The sequence below is a fragment of the Podarcis vaucheri genome (genome assembly GCF_965113315.1).
Source record: "Podarcis vaucheri genome assembly, chromosome: 1".
NCBI lineage: Eukaryota > Metazoa > Chordata > Lepidosauria > Squamata > Lacertidae > Podarcis > Podarcis vaucheri.
This window is the reverse complement of record NC_138759.1, coordinates 6078519-6104845: the sequence shown is the minus strand read 5'-3', so window position 1 is coordinate 6104845 and position 26327 is coordinate 6078519. Positions and strand designations below refer to the sequence as shown.

Here is a 26327-nt window from a genome sequence, read left to right as displayed (position 1 = left end):
CCCCCATCTTATATGGGTGCAGCTGGTTCTTCCTGCCTAAGTACAGAACCTTACATTTGTCCCTATTGAAATTCATTTTGTTAGTCCTGATTCTGCGGCGTTAGCTCCCCCTCCTAGTTTGGTGTCGTCTGCAGATTTAATGAGCATCCCCTCAATTCCTCCATCCAAGTCGTTTATAAATATGCTGAACAACCATGGGCCGAGAACCAGTGGGGCACCCCACTTGTCACTTTTTTCCCAGGGTGCTGTAAAGGTAAAGGGACCCCTGACCATTAGGTCCAGTCGTGGACGACTCTGGGGTTGCGGCGCTCATCTCGCTTTATTAGCCGAGGGAGCCGGCGTACAGCTTCCGGGTCATGTGGCCAGCATGACTAAGCCGCTTCTGGCGAACCAGAGCAGCACACGGAAACGCCGTTTACCTTCCCGCCGGAGCGGTACCTATTTATCTACTTGCACTTTGACCTGCTTTCGAACTGCTAGGTTGGCAGGAGCAGGGACCGAGCAACGGGAGCTCACCCTGTCGCGGGGATTCGAACCGCCGACCTTCTGATCGGCAAGTCCTAGGCTCTGTGGTTTAACCCACAACCTTTAATTAGTCTTTGGGTTCAGTCCGTCAACCAGCTGCACATCCAACTAACGGTTACCTTGTTCAACCCAGATCTTACCAGCTTCTTCACAAGAATATCACGGGGGACTTTGTCAAAAGCCTTATTGAAATCAAGATAGACTATGTCCACTGCATTCCCCTGATCCACCAAGAGGGCTTCATTGCACCTGGTGATATCTAGGCACTGCAGGACCTGGGAAAGCTCCCAGGAACAACAGGAGATGCTTTGGAGCAGCCTTTCTCAACCTGTGGGTCCCCAGATGTTGTTGAACTACAACTCCCATCACCCCTAGCTAGCAAGGCCAGAGCTCAGGGATGATGGGAGTTGTAGTCCAACAACATCTGGGGACCAACAGGTTGATAACCGCTGTACCAAAGGGCTCCAGAAGAGCATTTGTACTGTGCTGACCTTCCTGCTGCCTCCGGTCTCTCCCTGCTGGTAAACAGCAGTGACCCAGATGTTGGGAGAGCAGTTGAGCACTGCCATCACCACCGTTGGCAACCAGACTCTTTGAGCTACTCTCAAAACATGGATACCGTATTTTTCGCTCTATAAGGCGCACCAGACCACAAGACGCACCTAGTTTTTGGAGGAGGAAAACAAGAAAAAAAATATTCTGAATCTCAGAAGCCAGAACAGCAAGAGGGATTGCTGCGCAGTGAAAGCAGCAATCCCTCTTGCTGTTCCGGCTTCTGGGATAGCTGCGCAGCCTGCATTCACTCTATAAGACGCACACACACATTTCCCCTTACTTTTTAGGAGGGAAAAAGTGAGTCTTATAGAGCAAAAAATACGGTAATTAAAATGTAAAGGTAGCAGTGTTACTGACTGAATGACTGACAGACAGGAAGAAGGCAGAGAGGTTCAAGAGAAGCTAAAGATGTATGCTTTGTGCTGTAAGAACCACTGCTTGAATTTGTGAGAATTTGACTCCGAACTACAGGAAAGACACACTCTGGGTGAGATGAATTCCAGCTCAGCCAAAATGCATGCCCCAGAGCCAGTCACTCTGACATCAGCCCAACTCCTCTCATATGGTTTCCAGGAAGATTAAAGGAAGATAAATAAAATAAACGAATGAATAAATAAAACAATTTAACTAGTTAATAACAGTTGGCCCTGCTCCTTCTTAGTCGCTGTAGGGACCATCATGGGCACAAGGCATCCTGGGATACAGTCCACAAACACTCACTCGGTGGCATCAACTTTGCTAATTATAAAATGCAAATGAGCAGCTGTCCACTGATTGGTTTATGAGGCCTGCTGTGTCGTCTTCGGTACTGAACATCCTCTTTCTGGTGCCTTTCTGAAAAAGAATCTCTGGTCCACGCTGGCATCGCTTAGTTGAAATTAAAAAGAGAACAGCCACACGCAGCTAGCTTCCTAGGGGAATTAATTTAATCCACTTTTAAACGACGCCACGAGGAAAAAAGCGCAAGCCCAAAAAAGGCCGCTTCTCTCGTGAAAACACAAAACAACGGAATAGAAGGGAGAGTGTCCGTTTCAAGCTAGGCTGGTGACAAGAGGCAGCAGATGGGAATGGTTAAAACCTCCATGGAGCGTGCCATTGAAGTAGCACAGATTGATGAACACATGGAAGGCCGTTAAGAAAGCCTGTAGGTATTTCTAACAGAGGGAGGCCTATTCATATGCATATGCCAAGGGGGGAAAAATCTGCACCCTTGCAAGTTATGCAGACAAGTCACATGAGGGAGGCTTGTTGGACCAGACCGAAGGTCCAGCTGTTCCATCATCTTGTAGTGGCCAATCAGATGCCTTCATGAATCCTAGAAGCAAGAGAAGGAGGCAACAACAGTCCTGAAAGACCTACACTGGCTCCCAGTACGTTTCCGAGCACAATTCAAAGTGTTGGTGCTGACCTTGAAAGCCCTAAACAGCCTCTGTCCAGTATACCTGAAGGAGCGTCTCCACCCCCATCGTTCAGCCCGGACACTGAGATCCAGCTCCGAGGGCCTTCTGGCGGTTCCCTCCCTACGAGAAGTGAGGTTACAGGGAACCAGGCAGAGGGCCTTTTCGGTGGTGGTGCCCGCCCTGTGGAACGCCCTCGCATCAGATGTCAAGGAAATAAATGACCTCAGCCCAGTACAGTGGTACCTCGGGTTAAGTACTTAATTTGTTCTGGAGGTCCATTCTTAACCTGAAACTGTTCTTAACCTGAAGCACCACTCTAGCTAATGGGGCCTCCTGCTGCTGCGCTGCTGCTGAACACTTTCTGTTCTCATCCTGAAGCAAAGTTCTTAAGCCAAGTTACTATTTCTGGGTTAGCAGAGTCTGTTACCTGAAGCGTATGTAGCCCGGGGTACCACTGTATACACAAAGGAGCGTCTCCACCCCCATCGTTCAGCCCGGACACTGAGGTCCAGCTCCAAGGGCCTTCTGGCTGTTCCCTCCCTGCGAGAAGTGAGGTTACAGGGTACCAGACAGAGGGCCTCCTTGGTGGTGGCGCCCGCCCTGTGGAACACCCTCCCATCAAGGAATGTTAAGGAAATAAACGACTATCTATCTGACGTTTAGAAGACATCTGAAGGCAGCCCTGTTCAGGGAAGTTTCTGATGGTTGATGCTTTATTGTGTTTTTAATATTCTGTTGAGAGCTAACCAGAATGGCTGGGGAAACCCAGCCAGATGGGCGGGGTATAAATAATAAATAGTAATTTTATTTATTTATTTATTTATTATTATTATTATTATTATTATTATTATTATTATTATTATTATTATTATTTCCATACCGGGATTTCTCAAACCGGGGTCCCCACCTTTTTTTGGACTACAATGCCCATCATCTGGCTGTTAGGCAACCCTAACATAAAGAAAGATTAACTTGCCAACCACCTCGCCTATAGAAAAGGAGCATACAAATTAAAAGCGAAACGAAGTGAAACCGGAGTTAAAACTCTCAGCTCTCCTGCAGACTTTATTTTTTGGTGATTCCACTTTAACGAAATTTTGTCGTCGAAGGCTATGCATGGCCACAAGTCTTGATGGCTGTGCCCTGCCTCCACCGTCATAATTTTTATTATTTATACCCCGCCCACCTGGCTGAGTTCTGAATACCAGTTTCTGAAAACCGCAGGAGGGGAGAGCGAGAGAGTGCTGGGGTCCTGTTTGTGGGCCTCTGGCCTGATCCAGGACGCTCTGCTTTATGTTGTTATACAATATACGATATCTTTATTGTCATTGTCCCATGCAGAACAATGAAATTGAAAAACTACATAACCCCCCCTAAAAACTCTGAAACCTCATTTTAAAATACACTATACAATAGAGACCCCTTATGCTGCGTTTAGAACCAAAATCGCATTTAAATAGAAACTGTTTCTCAGGCGGCTAGTCCTAGTCTTTATAACTCTATATACCTTCTTCCAGAAGGCAGAAGCTGAAAGAGATCATTTCCGGGGTGCGTACTATTCTGCACTATCTCTGCCGCTTTCTTATGGCACCTGGAAGCGTAGATTTGATCCAAGGTGGGAAGAGTGCACCCAATTATTCTCTCCGCAGTCTTTACGACCCTGGGCAGCATTGCCTTCTCCCTGGCCGTGCAGCTCCCAAACCACACACGCAGACCATAAGTTAACACACTCTCCACAGTGCAATGGTAAAATGCCATCAACAGGTCCTCTGAAAGATTGTTTTCCCGGAGGATTCTCAGAAAATATAACCTCTGCTGTGCTCTCTTCATCAGGTCTCTGCTGTTTTCTCCCCAGGTTAGGTCGTCTCTCAACTCCATTCCCAGAAATTGAAACACCGAGACCTGTTCCACCATAGCTGTCAAGTGTCCCTTATTTGAAGGGACAGTCCCTTATACCAGCGCAATGTCCCGCTGCTGTCCCTTATTGATGGATGTCCCTTAAATGATGTCCCTTAAATTTTAAAGGAAGCAGCTCCTCTCCCTTCCTCCCTGCCGGCCAGGGAGGAAGAAGGCTCCAGCTGTGCTGCTTGGCTGTGTTGCTCACCCAATAAGAAGTCTAAGAACGACTGGGGGGTGGAGCTTGAATGCCTTGTGTGTGGCTAGTTAATGCAAGCTGAGGGGGTTTTTGAATGCTGGGCGCCATTTTGTTGCACGTGCTGCTGCAAACTTTGCAGTGCAAAACCAGGCCAGGGAGCCATCTTAAGCTGAGGCTGCATAGGCCTTGTGGTGCATGTGATTCAGATTCTAGTCAGTTGAACCTCTGGTTACAAAGTTGGTTGGACAGTGTTCTCAAAGCTACCCAGCATGAGTTTGACCAGACTGCAGGAGGACAGGAAGACTGGAGTGCCTGGAACAGGTGAGGCTGCAGGTCCCTTATTTGGGCTGCTGGTCCCTTATTTTCAAGGCTGCTGGTCCCTTATTTTCAAATCTGTAAGTTGACAGCTATGTGTTCCACGCACTTCCCCTCAATAATAAGTGGCTGAATATTACGCGAACAGGAGGAGGACGGGGTAACCTGGTTTTCTCGCCACTCACCTTTCATACCACTCCCTTCTTCCTGGAATGTGTTACGCGCAGAGTTCTGATCTTCTAAGTGTTCGCTCCCACCACTTCCCGAAGAGGCTACACTGCTTTGAGGAGACAGGGGGGCGTGATCGGAAGGGATGCCTTGGGGTCCTCTAGCTCGCAAGTCCTCATGTGACAGCCACCCGTGTCCTAGGGGCTGGTTGGGGACGGTCATGGGCGGGGTAAGGGACACAGACCGTTTCAAAGGGCTGTGGTGGGTCTGGCTCGAGAGAACTGAAACAAACAAAAAGCAGGGAACAGAAAATTAAAACAAGGTATTTGCTCACCACCGCCACCCCCTCCGCCCCAGACGCTTCGGTCGCTCTGCCAGACCCAGAGGCGCAAGATGGAGCAACGGGTGGACCGCTGCGGCTTCGCCCAATGAATTCTGGGAATTGTAGTTTGAGGTGTTAGGAGACGCCCGCTGGAGCTACAATTCCCAGAGCGGTTCAGAATAAGGGCCACTAACTGGCAGCTGATTCAGGACTTTAAATTGTGCTCTAATGTCAAATTTCCTTTTCTGCGTACACTGTGATGTTTTACTGTTGCTGTGGCCACTGGCTAATGCGAATAAAGTTTTATCTTATCCCAGAGCGGTTTAACAACCAGCGCCTCTTCCGAGGGAATTGCAGCTCTCTGAGGGGAAAAGGGGTCCCCTAGCAACTCTCCGCAACCTTTAGGGACTCCTGTTCCTTTGCCCTCGCAGACTTACGATTCTAACAAGCAACCCCTCTTCCCAGGGAACTCTGGGAATTGTAGCTTTCTCCTAACGAGTCTCTGCACCTTCAGCAAACTACAGCTCCCAGGATTCTTGTGCGGGTGGGGGAAGAGCCATTGCCATTGAAAACAGAATTAACAGGGCTTTTGGTGCCTGGTGTGGAATTTGTCTCTGGACGGAAAGGAAAAACGGGCCATAGAATTGGCTTACTCAATTCCTCTCGGTTCTCCAAATACTCATTTTGTCTGAGGAGGAGTTCTGTTAAACTCAAAAGCTTGCTGTACTGATAGGCACTTTGAAGAGGAGATGGAAATATGACCTGTAGATGAGCAGGTGACTGAGTGGGCCCGATCCGCTCCCCTTGCCCTTGTCCCTGGTTTCCTCCACCACCTGCTTTCTTGGGGGCTTCGCCTCAGCCCCTGACCCCATCTCCATCCTTTCCTTGGCCCATCCCTGTCTGTAAGATCCTTGCCCAATCCTTATGAGGAACGGTTGAAGGAGACGACGAAAGAGAAGACCGAGAGGCGACGTGAGAGTCATCTTCAAGTATCTAAAGCAGGCATCCCCAAACTCGGCCCTCCAGATGTTTTGAGACTACAATTCCCATCATCCCTGACCACTGGTCCTGTTAGCTAGGAATGATGGGAGTTGTAGTCCCAAAACATCTGGAGGGCCGTGTTTGCCTATGCCTGATCTAAAGGGCTGGAAGATGGAGCAAACTGCCAGGACCCGAAACGATGGATTCAAATTACAAGGAAGGAGATTACGACTCAACATCAGGAAGAACTTTCTGGCGGTAAGAGCTGTTCCAGCAGTGCAACTCTTTCCACGGAAGACGTAAAGCTCCCAGAGTGCAGACAGATGGCCGGTGCCACAGCAGTTGCTAAAATAAAACGACGGGGAATAATAGAAAAGAGCAATCATGCGGGTGCAAAAATCCGCCACTCGCTAAGTTTCCCCTGCAACTGAAATCAACAAGGCCTAGTGGTAAGGTTCTTGCGTACTGAGGACGGGGACCCTCTGGTTCAGGGGCCCAATGTGGCCCTCGAAGGACTTCCGGGTTGGCGCCATCGCCGAATGGCGGACTCCCTCCGAGCTCCGGAGGGAGTCTGCTCGGCAGGGGCTGGGTCCTACCGCGCCGGCGACGCGGGGACCCTTAGAAACCACGGGAAGCGATCCCGTGGACATGGTGACTCGGCTGGCACCGTTATCGCTCTCCCGGCTTGTGAAAGAGCCTTTTTAAAGGCTACGGATCGGGCGCTGGGGAGTAGCGTGGTGCTTTGAGTCCTCCGCTTCCCCTGCCGGGCGCAGCCGCATGCCATTCGGCGGAGAGCGCTGGCTTCTTCTAAAGGAAATTCGGACAATTGATCAACAACCCGTGAGTAATTGGGCAACCGGGTTTAAAAGGAGGAAAAAAGAAAATTTTTTCCGGATTTGGCACAAGCGGGAGGGGATCCAAAAAAGGAAGTCAGTCCCCTCCCTGATTGTAAACATGCTAAAACAAGGACTGAGAAACCAAGATCTATTCAGAAGCTTATTGATGATAAAAATTACCAACTCCACGATGTGAATTATAAGAACTGTGCTGGAGGAGAGGAGTCGAGGGTGAGGAAAAAGCAACCCCCCCCTGGGAACCGGGGCGATTCGGACAGCCTGGCGAAGAGAGATGGAGATTTTGACAGCTGTCAAAGGAGCTGTCAAAACTGGAAATTATAAAGAGGACTTTGCTACAAGTTCTTTGCTGGTTAATTTTGTTACAATTTGATATAAATATGGATATAAACTGTTGGGAAAAAGAAACAACAAATTGACTTTTGGATTAGAGGATACAAAGTTATTGTAATCCCTCTAGAGGGGATTCGGGACATTACAAGTGTCGTATGTGGAAAACTACTCTGGGATGTGCAAAGGTCTTATCTCCTGGGAAAGCTGCAGAACTGAAATATTATTTTGTCTACAGAGGTGACTATAACACAATAGAATCTTCTATTGAAGCAAGAAAGGAACTGGACGTAAGTCTGTGTCCCTGAATAACAAACCTCTGTAGAGACGTTAAATTTTGGAACAAGAATGTTTTGACAGCTGAACAAGACAGAAACCTGAGAAACCAAGAAATAAAAGAGTAGATGACTGAATACGACACGGAAAGAATAATGGGAGGAGCAACAAAAGATTAAAGAAAATTAAAGGCCTCTATTAGATTGGATTTTCGAAGTTAAACATCATTAAGACAACCAAATCCGAAGAAAACAGCATGATGGACTGAGATAAATTTGGCTGTGGACTTAAGATCTCCAGGCCGACAACATACAGACAAATGGACATGGGGAATCAAAACCGGGGAAGGGAGGGGGAACATTAGAATCCAAAGGCTTTGTAACCAACTTTTTGAATTTCTCTATACTTTCTATCTTATATTCTTTATAACTTTGATATTTTACGTTTCTGTTTTTTCTTTTTTTTAGAAAGGGGGAACTCGTGGAAGGAATGAGAGCGGATCTTGGGGAAAATTTTGTTCTATTATAAGACGAGGAGTGATGCTAAGATGGTGTAAATTTAAATTGGTTTATGAGTATAATATATTAGGTTTAATTGGGGATGAGAACTTGTGGAACCAACTTAGATAAAGGGGAATACAATCGGGAGGGGAAGGAGGAAGTCCCAGAAAGAAGGTTATGAAAAGAAGGGTCTAAATTAGTTTCTCTTTTTCTTTCTTTCCTTTATCTTTCTTATTTTCCTATTCTGTTATTATTGGAAATTTTAATAAATATGATTATAAAAACAAACAAACAAAAAAAAACACAATGTGGCCCTCGAAGCCTCTCTCTATGGCCCTGGGGTCTCTGCCCATGCCATGCCCTTGTCCTGGCCACCCAACTCTGCCTGGCCCCAATCCACATCTTCCTCAAGTGCTTTTCCCTGCCCGGAACGTGTCTTTGGGTTGTGAGAATGCCTCTCGCATATGGATGGGACACCGCCTACAGTGCAAAAGTCAGGATTATCTTTGGGGAAGAATAGAAGCCCCTCTCGGGCTATTTAAGGGAATGTTATGGTATGGTGAAGTCACAAGCAGGGTTTGAAATATGAGCAACAGAAGGAATGAGAGAATACAGTCTTGAAGTGATGGCATAAGAGGGTTGAAATATACTCGTAGTTGAGAGTGGATTTCATGCTCTTCATTCAGCTCATAGTGGTGAGGAGGAATGGAAGTTCCCCCAGAATGTCTGCTTTATATACATTATTTACACAATGGGCCGCACGTGATTGGCTAATTCCAGGATTCTCCTGTAGGCCAATCAGGTTGCGGATTCCCTTCCACCTGGAGCTGGATTGGGTGGCTCCTGTGGACCAATCAGACTGCTGCATTGTTCTAGGACCAATCAGACTGCTGCATTCTGAATCCTATTGTTCTAGGACCAATCAGACTGCTATATTTTGGATCCTATTGTTCTAGGACCAATCAGACTGCTGCATTTTGGATCCTATTGTTCTAGGACCAATCAGACTGCTGCATTTTGGATCCTATTGTTCTAGGACCAATCAGACTGCTGCGCTTTGTATCCTATTCAACTCAGTACATAACAAGGGTGAAGGCATAAGACGCACAAAAAGGAGGAAAGAAGTCTGGGAGATTCTTTGGAAACTTGTTTTTATGATGTATGTTGGATATGTGATTGTAAAACCTTCATTTGAAAAACTAAATAAATAAATTTATATATAAAAAAGAGAAGATATTGTTCATTTGGGGGGGGGATTAAAATTCCACGGGAAATGGGGTGGGAAGTTGGGAAAGGACAAAGTTATTATGTACTGAAGGTCCAATTTTTTAAATAAATCATTCTAAAAAACAGAACATAAAAGTAAGGATTACACCCACATTTGCCTGTGGCTTTTGCATGACTTGAATGTGCCCCCCCCCCAAGAGAATGCAGTGCTTGGTCTACTGACTTTGGAGTAAGCTCCATTAAGTGGCGCAAATACAAATTTTATGAAATAAAATAAATGGGATAAATAAATGAAAAGGCTGCTGAAAGTGAGGTACACTCCTGATCTAGTGCAGACTGCAGGCGCTGCTGTAAGGAATGAAAATAAAGAAACCCACCAGCCGTTTACTCCAGTGAAGTAGCTTTAAGGTAAGTGGTTTGACTTATTTCTCAGGGCTGCTGATAGGATTTCCCGGGTCTGGTCATTTATTATTATTTTATTTTTAGGGGGAAAAGGTTCCACATTCTTGAGGAGACGCCAGCAATGCCATCCCCAAAGAGAGAAACTATTAATCCAGCAGTTCTCAACCTGTGGGCCCCAGATGTTGTTGGACTACAACTCCCATCATCCCTGAGCTCTGGCCTAGTCTAACAACATCTGGGGACCCACAGGTTGAGAACTGCAGTATCAATCCTGTTTTGGAAGTCACATGAAGACATCCGTCTGTGCTTTAATTGTAGACCATGGGTAATAATAATAATAATAATAATAATAATAATAATAATAATAATAAATTTTATTTATATCCCACCCTCCCCAGCCAAAGCTGGGCTCAGGGCGGCCAACAACAATCAAAACAGTCCAACATTCTAAAACATTCCTTATAAAATTAATTAAAACAAATTAAAATCAAATTAATGGCAACCATCAAGCAAAATTTTGTGCAGATTGCCAGAGGAGGGGGTCAGGCTGCGCCGTGACAAACAGCTCTGTCTTGCAGGCCCTGCGGAAGGATGTCAGGTCCTGCAGGGCCCTGGTCTCTTGTGACAGAGCGTTCCACCAGATTGGAGCCGCGGCCGAGAAGGCCCTGGCTCTAGTTGAGGCCAGCCTAACCTCTCTGTGGCCTGGGATCTTTAGAGTGTTTTTATTTGCAGACCGTAAATTTCTCTGTGGGACATACCAGGAGAGGCGGTCCCGTAGGTACGAGGGTCCTAGGCCGTATAGGGCTTTAAAGGTTAAAACCAGCACCTTAAACCTGATCCTGTACTCCACCGGGAGCCAGTACAGCTGGTACAGCACCGGATGGATATGATCTCGCAGCGAAGACCCCGTAAGGAGTCTCGCCGCGGCATTCTGCACCCGCTGGAGTTTCTGGGTCAGTCTCAAGGGCAGCCCCACGTAGAGCGAGTTACAATAATCCAGTCTGGAGGTGACCGTCGCATGGATCACAGTGGCTAGGTCAGGGCGAGAGAGATAAGGAGCCAACTGCTTAGCTTGGCGGAGATGAAAAAATGCCGCCTTTGTTATAGCTGTAATCTGCGCCTCCATAGAGAGGGAGGTATTGAAGATTACACCCAAACTCTTCACGGACGATGCTGGCACTAATTGCACCCCAGCAAGAGATGGGAGTTGCCCCCTCATCCTCAATCCCATATCGCTCCGTCCCAGCCAGAGGACCTCTGTCTTCAAAGGATTTAACTTCAACCGGCTCCCACATAACCATCCAGCCACAGCTTAGGCAAACTAAGGCCAGGGGCTGGATCCGGCCCAATCGCCTTCCCAATCCGGCCCACGGATGGTCCAAGAATCAGCGTGTTTTTACATGAGTAGAATGCTTTTACATTAAAAGCTTCCCTAAACAGGGCTGCCTTGATATCTTCTAAAAGTCTGGTAGTTGTTCTCTTTGACATCTGGTGGGAGGGTGTTCCACAGGGTGGGCGCCACTACCGAGAAGGCCCTCTGCCTGGTTCCCTGTAGCTTTGCTTCTCACAGTGAGGGAACCGCCAGAAGGCCCTCGGGGCTGGACCTCAGTGTCTGGGCAGAACGATGGCGGTGGAGACGCTCCTTCAGGTATACTGGACCGAGGCTGTTTAGGGCTTTAATGGTCAGCACCAACACTTTGAATTGTGTTCAGAAACGTACTGGGAGCCAGTGTAAGTCTTTCAAGACCAGTGTTATTTGGTCTCAGCGGCCGCTCCCAGTCAGCAGTCTAGCTGCCGCATTCTGGATTCGTTGTAGTTTCCGGGTCACCTTCAAAGGTAGCCCCATGTAGAGCGCATTGCAGTAGTCCAAGTGAGAGATAACTAGAGCATGCACCACTCTGGCGAGACAGTCTACGGGCAGGGTAGAGTCTCAGCCTGCGTACCAGATGGAGCTGGTAAACAGCTGCCCTGGACACAGAATTGACCTGCGCCTCCATGGACAGCTGTGAGTCCAAAATGACTCCCAGGCTGCGCACCTGGTCCTTCAGGGGCACAGTTACCCCATTCAGGACCAGGGAGTCCTCCACACCTGCCAGCCTCCTGTCCCCCAGAAACAGTACTTCTGTCTTGCCAGGATTCAACCTCAATTTGTTAGCCGCCATCCACCCTCCAACTGCCTCCAGACACTCACACAGGACCTTCACCGCCTCCACTGGTTCTGTATAACAGTGCCCCCAGCTCCCAGCCCCTCTAGATGGTCCAGAAGGATGTTATGGTTGATGGTATCAAAGGCCGCTGAGAGATCCAGCAGAACTAGGAAACAGCTCTCACCTTTGTCCCTAGCCCGCCGGAGATCATCGACCAGTGCGATGATGGAAGGGATCCAAATGGTCCGCTTCTTCCAGGCGTGCCTGGAGTTGTTCAGCAACCACTCACTCAATCACCTTGCCCAAGAAAGGAAGATTTGAGACTGGGCGATAGTTGGCCATATTGGCAGCATCTAAAGATGGTTTTTTAAGAAGCGGTTTGATAACCGCCTCTTTCAGCGGGTCTGGGAAGGCTCCCTCACAGAGAGAAGCATTAACCACCCCGCGAAATTGGGAAACTGGGGTGTGTGAGCGTGCACAACACTTCCTGGCTCTGTGGCAGCCCCTCTGAACAAGCCCCCCGCCCCCACGCAATGTGGGGCTCACCTGTCCCTCCCTGCTGGCAACCTTGAAACAACCAGGCTGGCAAACTCCAGCCCACCTCTTGTCTCTTCCCGGCCTGCTCTTTAAACCCCTGTTTTGGCTGATACATTATTCCAGCGGAATCAAATATGCAAATCCCAACCTCTCCGAAATATACATGCCAACAGTAGGAGATGTATGAATGTGTGTGTATTTGGGTTGCGGTTCCCCAGTTAAAATTATCATTCTGCAGCTGTGTACTCTAAAAGGGAAAAACAAATAAAACCAAAAGGACAATATTGCTTTTGAACTGAGTAATTGGGGAGGAAATGCCGGTTGCCAAGAAAACGCAGCAGGCAATTTTAGAAACCAATGTTTTAATACGCAACGGGTTTCATGCATGGAGAGCCAGTGTGGTGTAGTGGTTAAGAGCGGTAGTCTCGTAATCTGGGGAACCGGGTTCGCGTCTCCGCTCCTCCACATGCAGCTGCTGGGTGACCTTGGGCCAGTCACACTTCTCTGAAGTCTCTCAGCCTCACTCACCTCACAGAGTGTTTGTTGTGGGGGAGGAAGGGAAAGGAGAATGTTAGCCGCTTTGAGACTCCTTAAAGGGAGTGAAAGGCGGGATATCAAATCCAAACTCTTCTTCTTCTTCTTGCAATGCCACTAGTTACGGTGGAGGTACAGCAGTAGGTTTCACAAACCACAGGTTGTCCTACAAACTGAGACTTGTGTTTTCCAGTTGCTCTTGCCATTATAGCCTGGCGAGCATCTGGGTTGGGGTGGCCAAACAAACCATAGTTTTAAGGAAGGCGGCTAGGTTACCACGGAATGCCAAGCCATAGTTGAAACAAACCAAGGTTTGTAAGCAAACAACGTACCGTAGGTTCACACATAACACTAAGCCGTGCTTTAATAAACCATGGTTTGTCGATATGTGCAAACCAGGCAGTGAGGATCTGCTGCCAGATTTGGATTGATGAGTACCTGTGGCCTGATTCTGGTCCTTGCTGTTGTCTAGGTATCTGAAAAAAATCTTCAAAAGGCTGCAGTATTTTGGGGTGGGGCTTCTGGCCTTGCCATTCATTCCCCTGTAATCTGAAGCCCCCCTCGCAGGTGAAGAAGGCACACTGAAATCAGTGCTAATTTCTGGCGAGATCTTGCTGAAATCTTGCCGAAATCTCGCAAGGACCCTGTGGCGAAGCGGTGCACGCCATCCCTGCATATATGACTACCACCCATTGCCTACCAAGACTTATCTCACCTAACCATCACATCATTCTCCAAAGGGAAATTGGTTAGTAGTGTATTGCAGAAAATATAGCTACCTCTTCAGGAGTAATTGGCTTACTGTAGCAGGAGCTCTTGTAAGAACCAGACCACTTTCAACAGTCGTATAGCACCGTTGCTTTGGGTGCAGAAAGCTGAGGTTTCTGGGGGGAAATTTGGACTATTTGTCAGAAATCCCAGGTCATCTACAATTTTATTTTTTACAAAAATAATAGCAGCTCAGCCTTTGCCAAACCTCCAGCATTCCCACCTACAATGGGTTTCCCAATTGTGGGGCAGCCTTAAAAAATGATTCTCTCTCAACAGGAACTTGGTGTGCATATTAGTGTTGCAAGAAATAAATCTGGGTGGTGGTGGTTGTTAGAATTTATATACCGCCCGATACTCGGAGGTCTTAAAGATCACAGCAGAACCTAGAGATGAAGTTTAACCAATTTGTTAATGTTCTTACTGCCATGGTTTACTCCTGCAAAACCAGAGAGTTGTAGTTTTGAGAAGGCGGTAAGAATATTGCATGCTAGAGCTGCCTTTTAGATGTTTTGGACTACAACTCCCATGAGCACCAGCCAGCCGGCACCCCTTGCCTCTCACAGAGCTAAAATTCCCAGAGTTCCCTGGGAAGAAGGATCAGTTGTTAACCCATTCTGGGATCTGTAGTTCCATGAGGGGAACAGGAGTCTGTTAAGATTGCTGAGAGTTGTTAGGAGAAACCTATTGCCCCCAGAGAACTACAATACCAATAATAATAATAATAATAATAATAATAATAATAATTTATTTATTTATACCCCACCCATCTGGCCAGGCTTCCCCAGCCACTCTGGGCGGCTTCCAAAAAAAATATTAAAATACTGTAATACATCAAACATTAAAAGCTTCCCTAAACAGGGCTGCCTTCAGATGTCTTTTAAAGATAAGATAGCTACTTATTTCCTTGACATCTGACGGGAGGGTGTTCCACAGGGTGGGTGCCACCACCAAAAAGGCCCTCTGCCTGGTTCCCTGTAACTTGGCTTCTCGCAGCGAGGGAACCGCAAGAAGGCCCTCGGTGCTGGACCTCAGTGTCCGGGCAGAACGATGGGGGTGGAGATATTCCTTCAGGTATACTGGACTGAGGCCATTTAGGGCTTTAAAGGTCAGCACCAACACTTTGAATTGTGCTCGGAAACGTACTGGAAGCCAATGTAGGTCTTTCAAGACCGGTGTTATATGGTCTCGGCGGCAGGTAGGGTCTCAGCCTGCGTACCAGATGGAGCTGGTAGACAGCCGCCCTGGACACAGAATTGACCTGTGCCTCCATGGACAGCTGTGAGTCCAAAATGACTCCCAGGCTGCGCACCTGGTCCTTCAGGGGCACAGTTACCCCATTCAGGACCAGGGAATCCTCCACACCTGCCCGCCTCCTGTCCCCCCAAAATAGTACTTCTGTCTTGTCAGGATTCAATCTCAATCTGTTAGCCGCCATCCATCCTCCATTAGCTGTTAATCGAATCCGGGAACTCTAGCTCTGGGAGGGGGATAGAGGATTTCCTCACGACCCTCAGCGCCTGTAACAAACTACAGTTCCCAGAATCCTTCGGGGGGAAGCCCTGACTGTCAAAATGATGCGACAGTGCTTTAAACACACGGCGCGAATGTGGCCTTGGTTTCATCACCAAACCTCTCGGTGGCACAAAACAAGAGAATGACGTTTCCGCAAAACGCTCTCCAACTGCTGGCTAGCCGTTGTGTTTGCTTGCGAACGAACGAACGACTGAAGCATCTGATAGAACTAGGCAAAGGAAACACAACAGCAGTCCCCTAACCCACCCCAAATGCTCGCTTCGTAATGGCATCGCCGCTGCCAATTTCTGAACTGCTCAGTTCCTGCTCCATATGCGTACCCAACAGCTCTCTCTCTCTCTCTCCTTTGGACGGGATTTGAGAACAGCAGCTTACAGCATGTGAGGGAAAAGGCTGCCTTCATGGCAATCTGCTTATCGCTCTCCGCAGGAGATAAATGGATATCAGAATCGGGTTGGCAAGGAGGCTTCCTGTGGGACTGGTAAAATCTTAAATGGAAATGGCAAAACTCTAGGAAACCCAAGAAATTCCTTTTGAAAGCCAGGTGGGCTGGAAGTTGGCAGGAGGGAGCCGAATCTTCAGCTAGGGTAGGAAACAGCAAGCTGATGGTTCTCGTTTTAATTACTCTGATTGCTTTGTCAATGCAATTATTATGTACACAGCTCCGAGAGCTCGTTGATTAAGTGGTTCACAAATGGTTCTAAATTGACAATTTCCAAGGCTGCTCTTCAGCCATTCTTAAAATTATAATGCTGCTCTTACGCCATTCTTAACTCGTTCTATTTTCCAAGTGCTACATTATACAGCATCTCAGGGACTGTCTCTCTTCATATGAACCGGCCCAGACCCTGCAATCATCATTCCAGCCCTGGGAGGTGGAAACACAAGAACAGGCCTTTTCTGCAGTGGCTCCCCACTTCTGGAATGCGCTCCCCGGTGTGGCTTGCCTGGCACCACTATTACATATATTTAGGTTCTCGGCAAAAACATGCAGGAGCTGAGCATAATTGCGCCTCTTCCTATTTTGGATTCCCAGTTCCAGCATTTACTGCCTCCAACAGTAAGGTAAAGGTAAAGGTACCCCTGCCCGAACGGGCCAGTCTTGACAGACTCTGGGGTTTGTGCGCCCATCTCACATCTATTGGCCGGGGGCCAGCGCTGTCCGCAGACACTTCCGGGTCACGTGGCCAGCGTGACAACGCTGCTCTGGCGAGCCAGAGCCGCACACGGAACGCCGTTTACCTTCCCGCTGGTAAGCGGTACCTATTTATCTACTTGCCCCCGGGGGTGCTTTCGAACTGCTAGGTGGGCAGGCGCTGGGACCGAGCAGCGGGAGCGCACCCCGCCGCGGGGATTCGAACCGCCGACCTTTCGATCGGCAAGCCCTAGGCGCTGAGGCTTTAGCCCACAGCGCCACCCGCGTCCCGGCCTCCAACAGTAAAGAGGTAGAAAACAGCTAAAGTCATACCTCGGGTTACAGATGCTTCAGGGTGCATTTTTTTTAGGTTACGGACCACCGAAACCCGGAAGTACCGGAACAGATTACTTCCGGGTTTCGGCAGTCATGCATGCGCAGAAGTGCTAAATCGTGCTTTGCGCATGCGCAGAAGTGCCAAATCGCAACCCACGAGTGCGCAGATGTGGGTTGCGAATGCTGCGGGTTGCGAACATGCATCCTGCACGGATCACGTCCGCAACCCGAGCGTCCACTGTATTGTGGCTAGTAGCCTTATCCTGCAAGAACTTACCTAATGCGAGAGACGTATTTATGAAAATCAAGGAATCCAAAGTTACCGTATTTTTTTGCTCTATAAGACTCACTTTCTCCCTCCTAAAAAGTAAGGGGAAATGTGTGTGCGTCTTATGGAGCGAATGCAGGCTGCACAGCTATCCCAGAAGACAGAACAGCAAGAGGGATTGCTGTTCTGGCTTCTGAGATTCAGAATATTTTTTTTCTTGTTTTCCTCCTCCAAAAACTAGGTGCGTCTTGTGGTCTGGTGCGTCTTATAGAGCGAAAAATACGGTACATTTTTGCTCCAGTGCAAACAGGCTTAACGGAGAGGTTCCCTGCTGTTTGCTATTCCTTTTAAATAGGCCTTTCATAACCAACTCCGCCTTTCAGCCAAGCTCAATCCAGTGAGATGTACAATAAGGATAAGGAAACAACCTTTTTGCTTGCATGACCTCTTTAAGTTTCCTTTTTATTAATGCCTTCTCCGAGCGGCCAGGAGTGGGCAACTGGGCTTGGCAGGTGGAAGGGAACCTTCGCCGAGAGAGGGGCACACTCAGAAGTCTCGGTCTGGCCTGAGATTCCTGGGGGGTTCGTTTTAAGTTGAGCATTTTGACAAGATGCCAGCTCTGATTTTACAAGATCCCTGGAGGAGAACCACACCTTCCAGCGAGGAGCTGATCGTTACTACATCTTCACTTGGCAAATGAAGATGTAGTAATGATCCCAGGAACAACAAGATATATTTCGAAGAGAACCATTTATATATGGAACGGAGGAGACTGAGAGAGAGAGAGGGAATATGAATATATAATAAACTGGTGGCCTGAAATGTTTTGCTTCCTTCTCTCCTCTGCTGTGCGGCAGATCACAACAGGAAGTGCCAAAGATTTATGCTGGCTTTATTGCAATTCAGTTTCAAAAATACTCTCTCTCTCTCTCTCATCCCACTGCCTCGTGCTAGGCGAAATACTGAAATGATGTATTAATAGCTTCGAAAGAAACTGTGTTCCTGCAGGCAGGGAGGGAGAAGAGGTGGCCTTTGTGAAAGTAGGAAGCCACAGTCAAAACATACTAAATATGTCTGGTTCTAAGCTGGAGTACGTCAGGGATGCTTCCTGTGAAAGGCTTTTCTGTGTGCTGCTCTGGGGACAAGTTGGAAAATCCTGCGTTTTGCCACCAGATTTCCACCACTAAGTTAACACTAGAAGTCAGGGGAACCCAGTGAAGTTGAACGTTGGAGATTCAGGTCAGATATATACACATAAAAGTATATATTCACACAGTGCATAGTCTGACTGTGGAACTCACTCCCACAAGAGACGGGGCACCAACCCAAGGTAAAGGTAAAGGACCCCTGACAGTTAAGTCCAGTCACAGATGACTCTGGGGTTGCGGCGCTCATCTCGCTTTGTGGCTTAGGGCCCTCGTATTTACGGGACCACCTCTCCTGGTCTGCCCCACAGAGGACCTTAAGGTCCATGGTTTAGAGGTCCCGGGCCCTGAGGAACTCAGACTATTCTCCGCCAGGGCCAGGGCCTTCTCAGTGATGGCTCCAACCTGGTGGAATGCTCTGTTCCAGGAGACCAGGGCCCTGCAGGATTTAACTTCCTTCCGCCTGTAAGACAGAGCTATTCCACCTGGCTTTCAATTTGAACTTAGCCTGATCTTTTATTCCCCTTCCTTTCCTCCCCCTCCCGTTTTTATGAAGATTACCCGCTCTGGGATCCCACAGCTAATTCTCTCCTGGTCTCCTCGCTGGCCCAAATAGGATTAATTTAACCAGCTAGCCCTGGTGATCATCTAATGTTTATTGGATGGATTTCCCCCCTAAATTTATTTTTGAATTCTGAATTTATTGTTATTCATGTTTTATACTGTATTTTATGCTGGTTTTTGTTGCATCAATTAAGTGTTTTAAATTTGTTATTAGCTGCCCTGAGCCCGGTTTTCTGAACCGGGAAGGGCGGGGTATAAATAAAAATTTGTTTATTTATATTTATTATTTATTTATTTACAGGCAGAGGGAACAGGCATTTGTCCACAGAAAGCTTCCGGGTCATGTGGCCAGCATGGCTAAGCCACTTCTGGCGCAATGGGACACCGAAACCAGAGCAGCTTACAGAAGCACTGTTAACCTTCCCGCCACAGCGGTACCTATTTATCTACTTGCACTGGCATGCTTCCAAACTGCTAGATTGGAAGGAGCTGGGACAGAGCAACGGGAGCTCACTCCGTTGCGGGGATTCGAACCACCGACCTTCTGATCGGCAAGCCCAAGAGGCTCAGTGGTTTTGACCACAGCGCCACCCACGTCCCCAGCCACCAACCTAGGTGGTGTCAAAGGAGAACGAGACACGTCCATAGAGGAGATGGCTATCAATGTCTACTAGCTCTGCTGACTATCTTCTCCCTTTACTTGTTGGAGACAGTCTCTCTGTAAATGTTCCTTTATAACCAGGCCTTTGGCCGATTAAGCATTCTATGCCTTTTAAATGTGTTGGTATGTGTGTGTGTGCTTTTATTGTGTATTTTTTGTTCTCATTTTGTATTTTTATGTTGTGAACTGCCCTGTGATCTTTGGATCTAGGGCGGTATACAAATTTAATTTATAATAATATTAGCAATAATACCGCTCACCTTTCGCGGTGGGTTATGCTGTGGTCGGGCATCTGGGTCCTTGTAGTGACCTGGCTCGGGGAGGGGGATTGACGCCCCCTCCCCGCCAACACTGGCTGAGTCACCCCTGCCTGACCAATCTATGCCCGTGGGGTGTGTGGACGTGGGTATTTTAAACCACAGCACAGCTGGCGGCTTCCCTATCTTACCTCCTTGCGAGATAATAATACTAATACAGTGGTACCTCGAGTTACAGACACTTCAGGTTACAGACGCTTCAGGTTACAGACTCCGCTAACCCAGAAATAGTACCTCGGGTTAAGAACTTTGCTTCAGGATGAGAACAGAAATCGCGTGGCGGCGGCAGTGGAAGGCCCCATTAGCTAAAGTGGTACCTCAGGTTAAGAACAGTTTCAGATTAAAAATGGACCTCCAGAACGAATTAAGTTCTTCACACGAGGTACCACTAATGCGCAAAGGTAAGGTAAAGGTAACAGACCCCTGGACAGCTAAGTCCAGTCAAAGGCAACTATGGGGTTGCAGCACTCACCTCGATTTCAGGCCAAGGGAGCCGGCGTTTGTCCGCAGACAGCTTTCTGGATCATGTGGCCAGCAGGACTAAACGGCTTCTAGTGCAACGGGAAACTGTGACGGAAACCAGAGCGCACAAAACCACCATTTACATTCCCGCCACAGCAGTACCTATTTATCTACTTGCACCGGTGTGCTTTCGAACTGCTAGGTTGGCAGGAGCTGGGGCAGAGCAACAGGAGCTCACCCCGTCGTGGGGATTTGAATTGCCAATCTTCCGATCAGCAAGCCCAAGAGGCTCGGTGGTTTATTAATACTAATACAGTGGTACCTCAGGTTACATGTGCTTCACGTTACAGACGCTTCAGGTTACACACTCCGCTAACCCAGAAATAGTACCTCGGGTTAAGAACTTTGCTTCAGGATGAGAACAGAAATCATGCTCTGGTGGCGCGGCAGCAGCGGGAGGCCCCATTAGCTAAAGTGGTGCTTCAGGTTCAGAACAGTTTCAGGTTAAGAACGGACCTCCAGAACAAATTAAGTTCTTAACCCGAGGTACCACTGTACTAATACTAATATAGGCAACTCCTGTTTTAGGTGCAATTGCACACAGGTATGCAGCTCCGAACCCAGAAATGACTCGGAAATGTCATAAAGATGTCACTGAAAGGTCACTTATAGGGCAGAACGGGGTGTTTGCAGGCTTTTTTGATGGGTGTCCGATTTCACACGATTTCAAAGAAGTGCACGAAGACCTGGAACAACACAGCCCCCGTGAAAACCTGGAGTTGCTTTTATGCTTCTGAAGACCCTTGAGGGAATCGCAGGCAGGTGGGGCGAGCGCTGCTCCCCTCAGTTCCTGCTTGCGGTCTCCCCATGGGTGTCTGTCTGGCCTCTGCGAGAACAGAGCGCTGGACTAGTTGGGTCTTTGGGTCCGATCCGGCAGAGCTCTTCTGGTGCTCCCCTGGGCGCTGCTTGCACGTTTCCAGCACTTGGAAGTAAACAAAAGCTCATGATTCTAAAATTTTGTCTAAAATGTATAAACTGCTGCTTGAATGGCACTTGAAGGACGAGGAGGTTAAGTCAGTTATGATTCACTGGGCCAAAGATTTTGGGTATAATATACAGCTGAGTGATTGGGTAAAATTATGGAAAGAAGGTTTAAAATTTACTGCATGCAGTGCCCTAAAAGAAAATGGGATGAAAATGATGTATAGATGTATATTACACCTGTCAAGTTAGCGAAAATGTATAAAGTCAGTAATAAATGTTGGAAATGTAAAGAAAAAGAGGGAACATTCTATCACATGTGGTGGGAATGTAAAAAGGTGAAATGCTTCTGGGAGATGATATATAATGAGATGAAAAATGTTGAAATACACATTTATAAAGAAACCAGAAGCAGTTTTACTGGGCATTGTTGGAGTGATATAAATAGAAAGGAATATAAGCTCTTTTCATATGCAGTAACAGCAGCAAGAATATTACTGGCCCAAAAATGGAAGCAAGAAGAACTACCGACGATTGAAGAATGGAGGATGAAGTTAATGGACTATGCAGAACTAGATAAACTAACAGGAAGGATTCGAAACCAGCGGGACCAGAAATTCACGGAAGACTGGAGTAAATTTACGGACTATTTGAAAAGTATTTGTGAAGTTCAGATGACGTTTGTAGGTTTGCAAGACGTTTTGTGAGGAGTATTATTGGAAGTATTGGAGAAGGGGGAGGATGATTTGTTAAGAGATGTAAAGGCAATATAAAGTTAAGAAATGCATAAGAAGTGGTTAAAACGGTGGATCATCAGAGGTGCTGATGGAAGTCTAAAAAGATTGTATAATGTATAAGTGATAAGTTTTGTGGTACATTTCATAATTTATATGTTAAAATCAATTATATATATAGATAGATAGATAGGTAAAGGTACCCCTGACCATTAGGTCCAGTCGTGGACGACTCTGGGGTTGCGGCACTCATCTCACTTTATTGGCCGAGGGAGCCGGCGTACAGCTTCCAGGTCACGTGGCCAGCATGACTAAGCCGCTTCTGTCGAACCAGAGCAGCGCACGGAAACACCGTTTAGCTTCCCGCCAGAGCGGTACCTATTTATCTACTTGCACTTTGACCTGCTTTCAAACTGCTAGGTTGGCAGGAGCTGGGACTGAGCAACAGGAGCTCACCCCATCTGATCAGCAAGTCCTAGGCTCTGCGGTTTAACTCACAGCGCTACCTGCGTCCATATATGTGTGTGTGTGTGTGTGTGTGTGTATATATATATATATATATATATATATATATATATATATATAAATATATAAAAGGAAGTAAACAAAAGCTCAGTAAAATCCAGCGAAGGAGCCTTGCCTTGTGCAGGCCCTCCCTGCGAGCCGAGCGTGCAGAAAAACTCCCTTTTCCAGAGCGGCTTCCTTAAGCGCACCCTGCTCTGAAAGGGGGAGACTCTGCAAACCCCTCGGTGGAACTGAGAGCTGCGTGTTGGCCCTAGTGAACCGGCCAGGAGCAGAACGCCCTCATTGTACGGAGCCAGGAAGTGCCTTGGGGCTGGGATAAGGGCTGTTTGTGCAGGGGAGGCAGCCTGGAGAGAACGCGGAGCGAAAGAGGAAAAACTCTCACAGCAGGCTCCTTCGGTGGGAAAGGCTGCCCCGTGCCAGGAGAGAGGCGAAACAGAAGGACGTTTGTGCAGAGGGGGGCGGGTGGGAGGCAGGCTCAGATGGGGCAGGGGGCACCCGAAAGGAACCCGGGTGACAATGACGAACTTTATGACCTGTCCTTTGCCAGCAGGTCCCAGGGCGGACTGTGAACGTTTGGGTTTCAGAACGGAAAAACTGCCCAGAACATCTTTAAACAGCCATGGCTTCCCCCAGAGAATCCAGTTTGCAAAGGGTACTAAGAGCTGTAAAACTCCTGAGAGTTTTAGGTTGCTAATATTGTAAGAATGTATAAATATATAATATGAAAATCAATAAAAATAATTGCAAAAAAGAGGATAGGCCAGTTTGAAACAAAAAGTTGTTGTTGATATTATTGTTGTTGTTGTTGTTATTGTTATGAACAACAACATGAAGGTCAACATGAAGGTTATGAAGGTCTCAGGCGGTTCACAGAAAAGATCATATAAAATAAAAACAATAACAATAACATCCCCCCCCAAAAGGAGCCACATTTTAAGAGGGCATAGGATGTTGATCAGGTCAAGCAAAGGGCTGGTTAAAAAGGAACGTTTTTGCCTGGTGCCTAAAGGTGTATAATGAAGGTGCCAGGCGAACTTCCCTAGAGACAGCATCCCACAGACAGGGAGCCACTGCAGAAAAGGCCCCGTTCTTGTGTTGCCATCCTCCGGACCTCTCGAGGAGGGGGCACACGAAGAAGGGCCTCAGAAGATGATCTCAGGGTCCGGGTAGGTTTATATGGAAAGAGGTGGTCCTTGAGGTATTGGGGTCCTGAGCCGTTTAAGGCTTTATAGGTCAAAACCAGCACTTGGAATTGGGCCCGGAAACTAATCAGTAGCCAGTGCAGTTGGATCAGTGTAAAATGCTCATCTTTCTCCGGTGAGCAACCTGGCCGCTGAATTCTGCACTAGCTGAAGTTTCCGAACCGTCTTCAGAGGCAACCCTATGTATAAGAGTTGTTAGAGACGCATTTCCGACAGGCAGTCCCTCTTCCCAGGGAACTCCAGGAACTGTAGCTGCGTGAGGGGTGAAGATGGCACCCTAGGGTTCCCGCAGCACCTCCCTTCGCCCTGACAGATCCACCTGGCAGAAAACACGCCTGATTTTCTAAGCGCCTCTGCTGCACTTCTCCTGAAGTCGGCCAAGCTAAGGACAGGGTTTTTTCTAATTCATGTGCCCTTTGAAATTTCAGTCGTCTGTGGAACAGCTTGGGTGTGGCGCCCTAGGATTTTAATTCAAAATAAAAACCCAGAAGGGGATTCGAACCCTGGTCCGACTTGGGAATTTGGGTCAATGCACTACATGAGCACTTCGAACCCATTCCTGCTTCAAAGGTACTCTTAAAGAGCCCCTTTAAAAAGATAATGGCACCCGCCCTCAATCACTACCCCAGGCCAGATATGGAGGCAGGTTGCTTTTTTGGGGGGGGGGAGAGCCAGTGTGGTGTAGTGGTTAAGAGCGGTAGTCTCGTAATCTGGGGAACCGGGTTCGCTTCCCCGCTCCTCCACATGCAGCTGCTGGGTGACCTTGGGCTAGTAACACTTCTCTGAAGTCTCTCAGCCCCACTCACCTCACAGAGTGTTTGTTGTGGGGGAGGAAGGGAAAGGAGATTGTTAGCCGCTTTGAGACTCCTGAAGGGGAGTGAAAGGCGGGATATCAAATCCAAACTCTTCTTCTTCTTCTTCCAGATTGGAAAATAGCTTTAGGTAGTTTTCAGGTCACCTCAACCCAAAGCACCATCTCAACTTCCTACTCAGTTTAATTGCCATCAAGGAAAAGACACTAAGGCAAACAAGAGGGAAGGGAGTGTTGAAAGGAAACAGCTGATCTGTGAGATCGGGAGAGAGATAAGGGATGCTAGCAGAGGCTGCCTGGGAGGGAGGAGGTAAAAGCCCATGGATCCTCAGGATTTTTACATTGGGTCACCCCAAATTCACCATCAGATCACATAGCATGTCCATGGCTACAGCCTGCACCAAAAAAATCATGCAATATAACAATATACAAAATGGAAGAAAATAATGCGATAAAATTATATGTGATATAAAAAGAACCAGAAGAAGGAAGGAGGAAGTCAGCTCTGAAGAGCAAGTATAAATGTAAAATGTAATACAATATGTGTATGTGGAGTATCTAATTGAAAAGTAATACAGCGATGCCCCGCAAGACGAATGCCTCGCAAGACGGAAAACTCGCTAGACGAAAGAGTTTTCCGTTTTGGAGGTGCTTCGCAAAACGAATCTCCTATGGGCTTGCTTCGCAAGACGAAAATGTCTTGCGAGTTCCTGCGGGGTTTTTTTCCCTCCCCCCCCTTTTCTAAGCCGCTTATCAGCTGATCCGATAAGCTGATAAGCCGCTAAAAGCCGCTAATAGTGCTAATCCTCTAATCCGTCAATGGGCTTGCTTCGTAAGATGAAAAAACTGCTAGACGAAGAGAATCACAGAACGGATTCTTTTCGTCTTGCGAGGCACCACTGTAAAGATGATTATTATTTTTAAAAAAGAAATCCTACGATTCTATGAAATTCATTCATTCATTGTAAAGTTGCAAGAAAGGAGGTTCAAACTAAATAGCAGGAAGAACTTTCTGATGGTAAGAGCTGCTCAACAGAGGAAAGATCCCCCTCGGGAGGTTGTGGACTCTCCTTCCTTGGGGGTTTTTAAGAAGAGGTTTGATGGACATCTGTCATGGATGCTTTGACTGAGATTTCTGAATGGCAGGGGGTTGGACTAGATGACCCTTGGGGTCCCTTCTAACTTTACAACTCTACGATTCTATGATTATGTCATGCAAACCACAAAACAAAAAGCCACTGGATTGGAAATATACACTGCAATGAACTGGTGAAGCTACAACATTTCTTTGTTTTTGTTGCAGTCGCCAGACATGGCGACTCCTCTGGAAGCAGCACAAACAGTGCCAATTTAAATCAGGAGTGGGGCAGCTGTGGGTCTCTGAATGTTGTCCAATACCAGCTCCCATGCCTAACCATTGGGTAGGTAAAAGAGCCCCGAAGGGTTAATAATAATAATAATAATAATAATAATAATAATAATAATAATAAATTTTATTTATATCCCGCCCTCCCCAGCCAAAGCCGGGCTCAGGGCGGCTAACAACAATCAAATAATCAAACAATCAAATAATCCAACATTTTAAAAACATTTCATTATAAAAATTAATTAAAATCAAATTGATGGCAACCGTTAAGCAAAATTCTGTGCAGGTTGCCAGAGGAGGGGGTCAGGCTGCGCCCTAACCAAAGGCCTGGTGGAACAACTCTGTCTT

General features: G+C 47.4%; 1 protein-coding gene across 2 annotated transcripts in view; it reads right to left on the bottom strand.

The window, feature by feature from the left end:
* The window catches only part of SAMD4A (sterile alpha motif domain containing 4A), a 149968-nt gene that overhangs the window by 40825 nt on the left and 82816 nt on the right, over nt 1–26327 (bottom strand). The window contains exon 4 of one of the 2 annotated variants that reach the window (XM_082217650.1): nt 5076–5339. The exons of the other annotated variant lie outside the window; for it this stretch is intronic. Within the exon in view, the coding sequence (XP_082073776.1) occupies nt 5076–5339 (264 nt within the window). The remainder of the gene's footprint in view (nt 1–5075; nt 5340–26327) is intronic. 2 annotated transcript variants of the gene reach the window in all.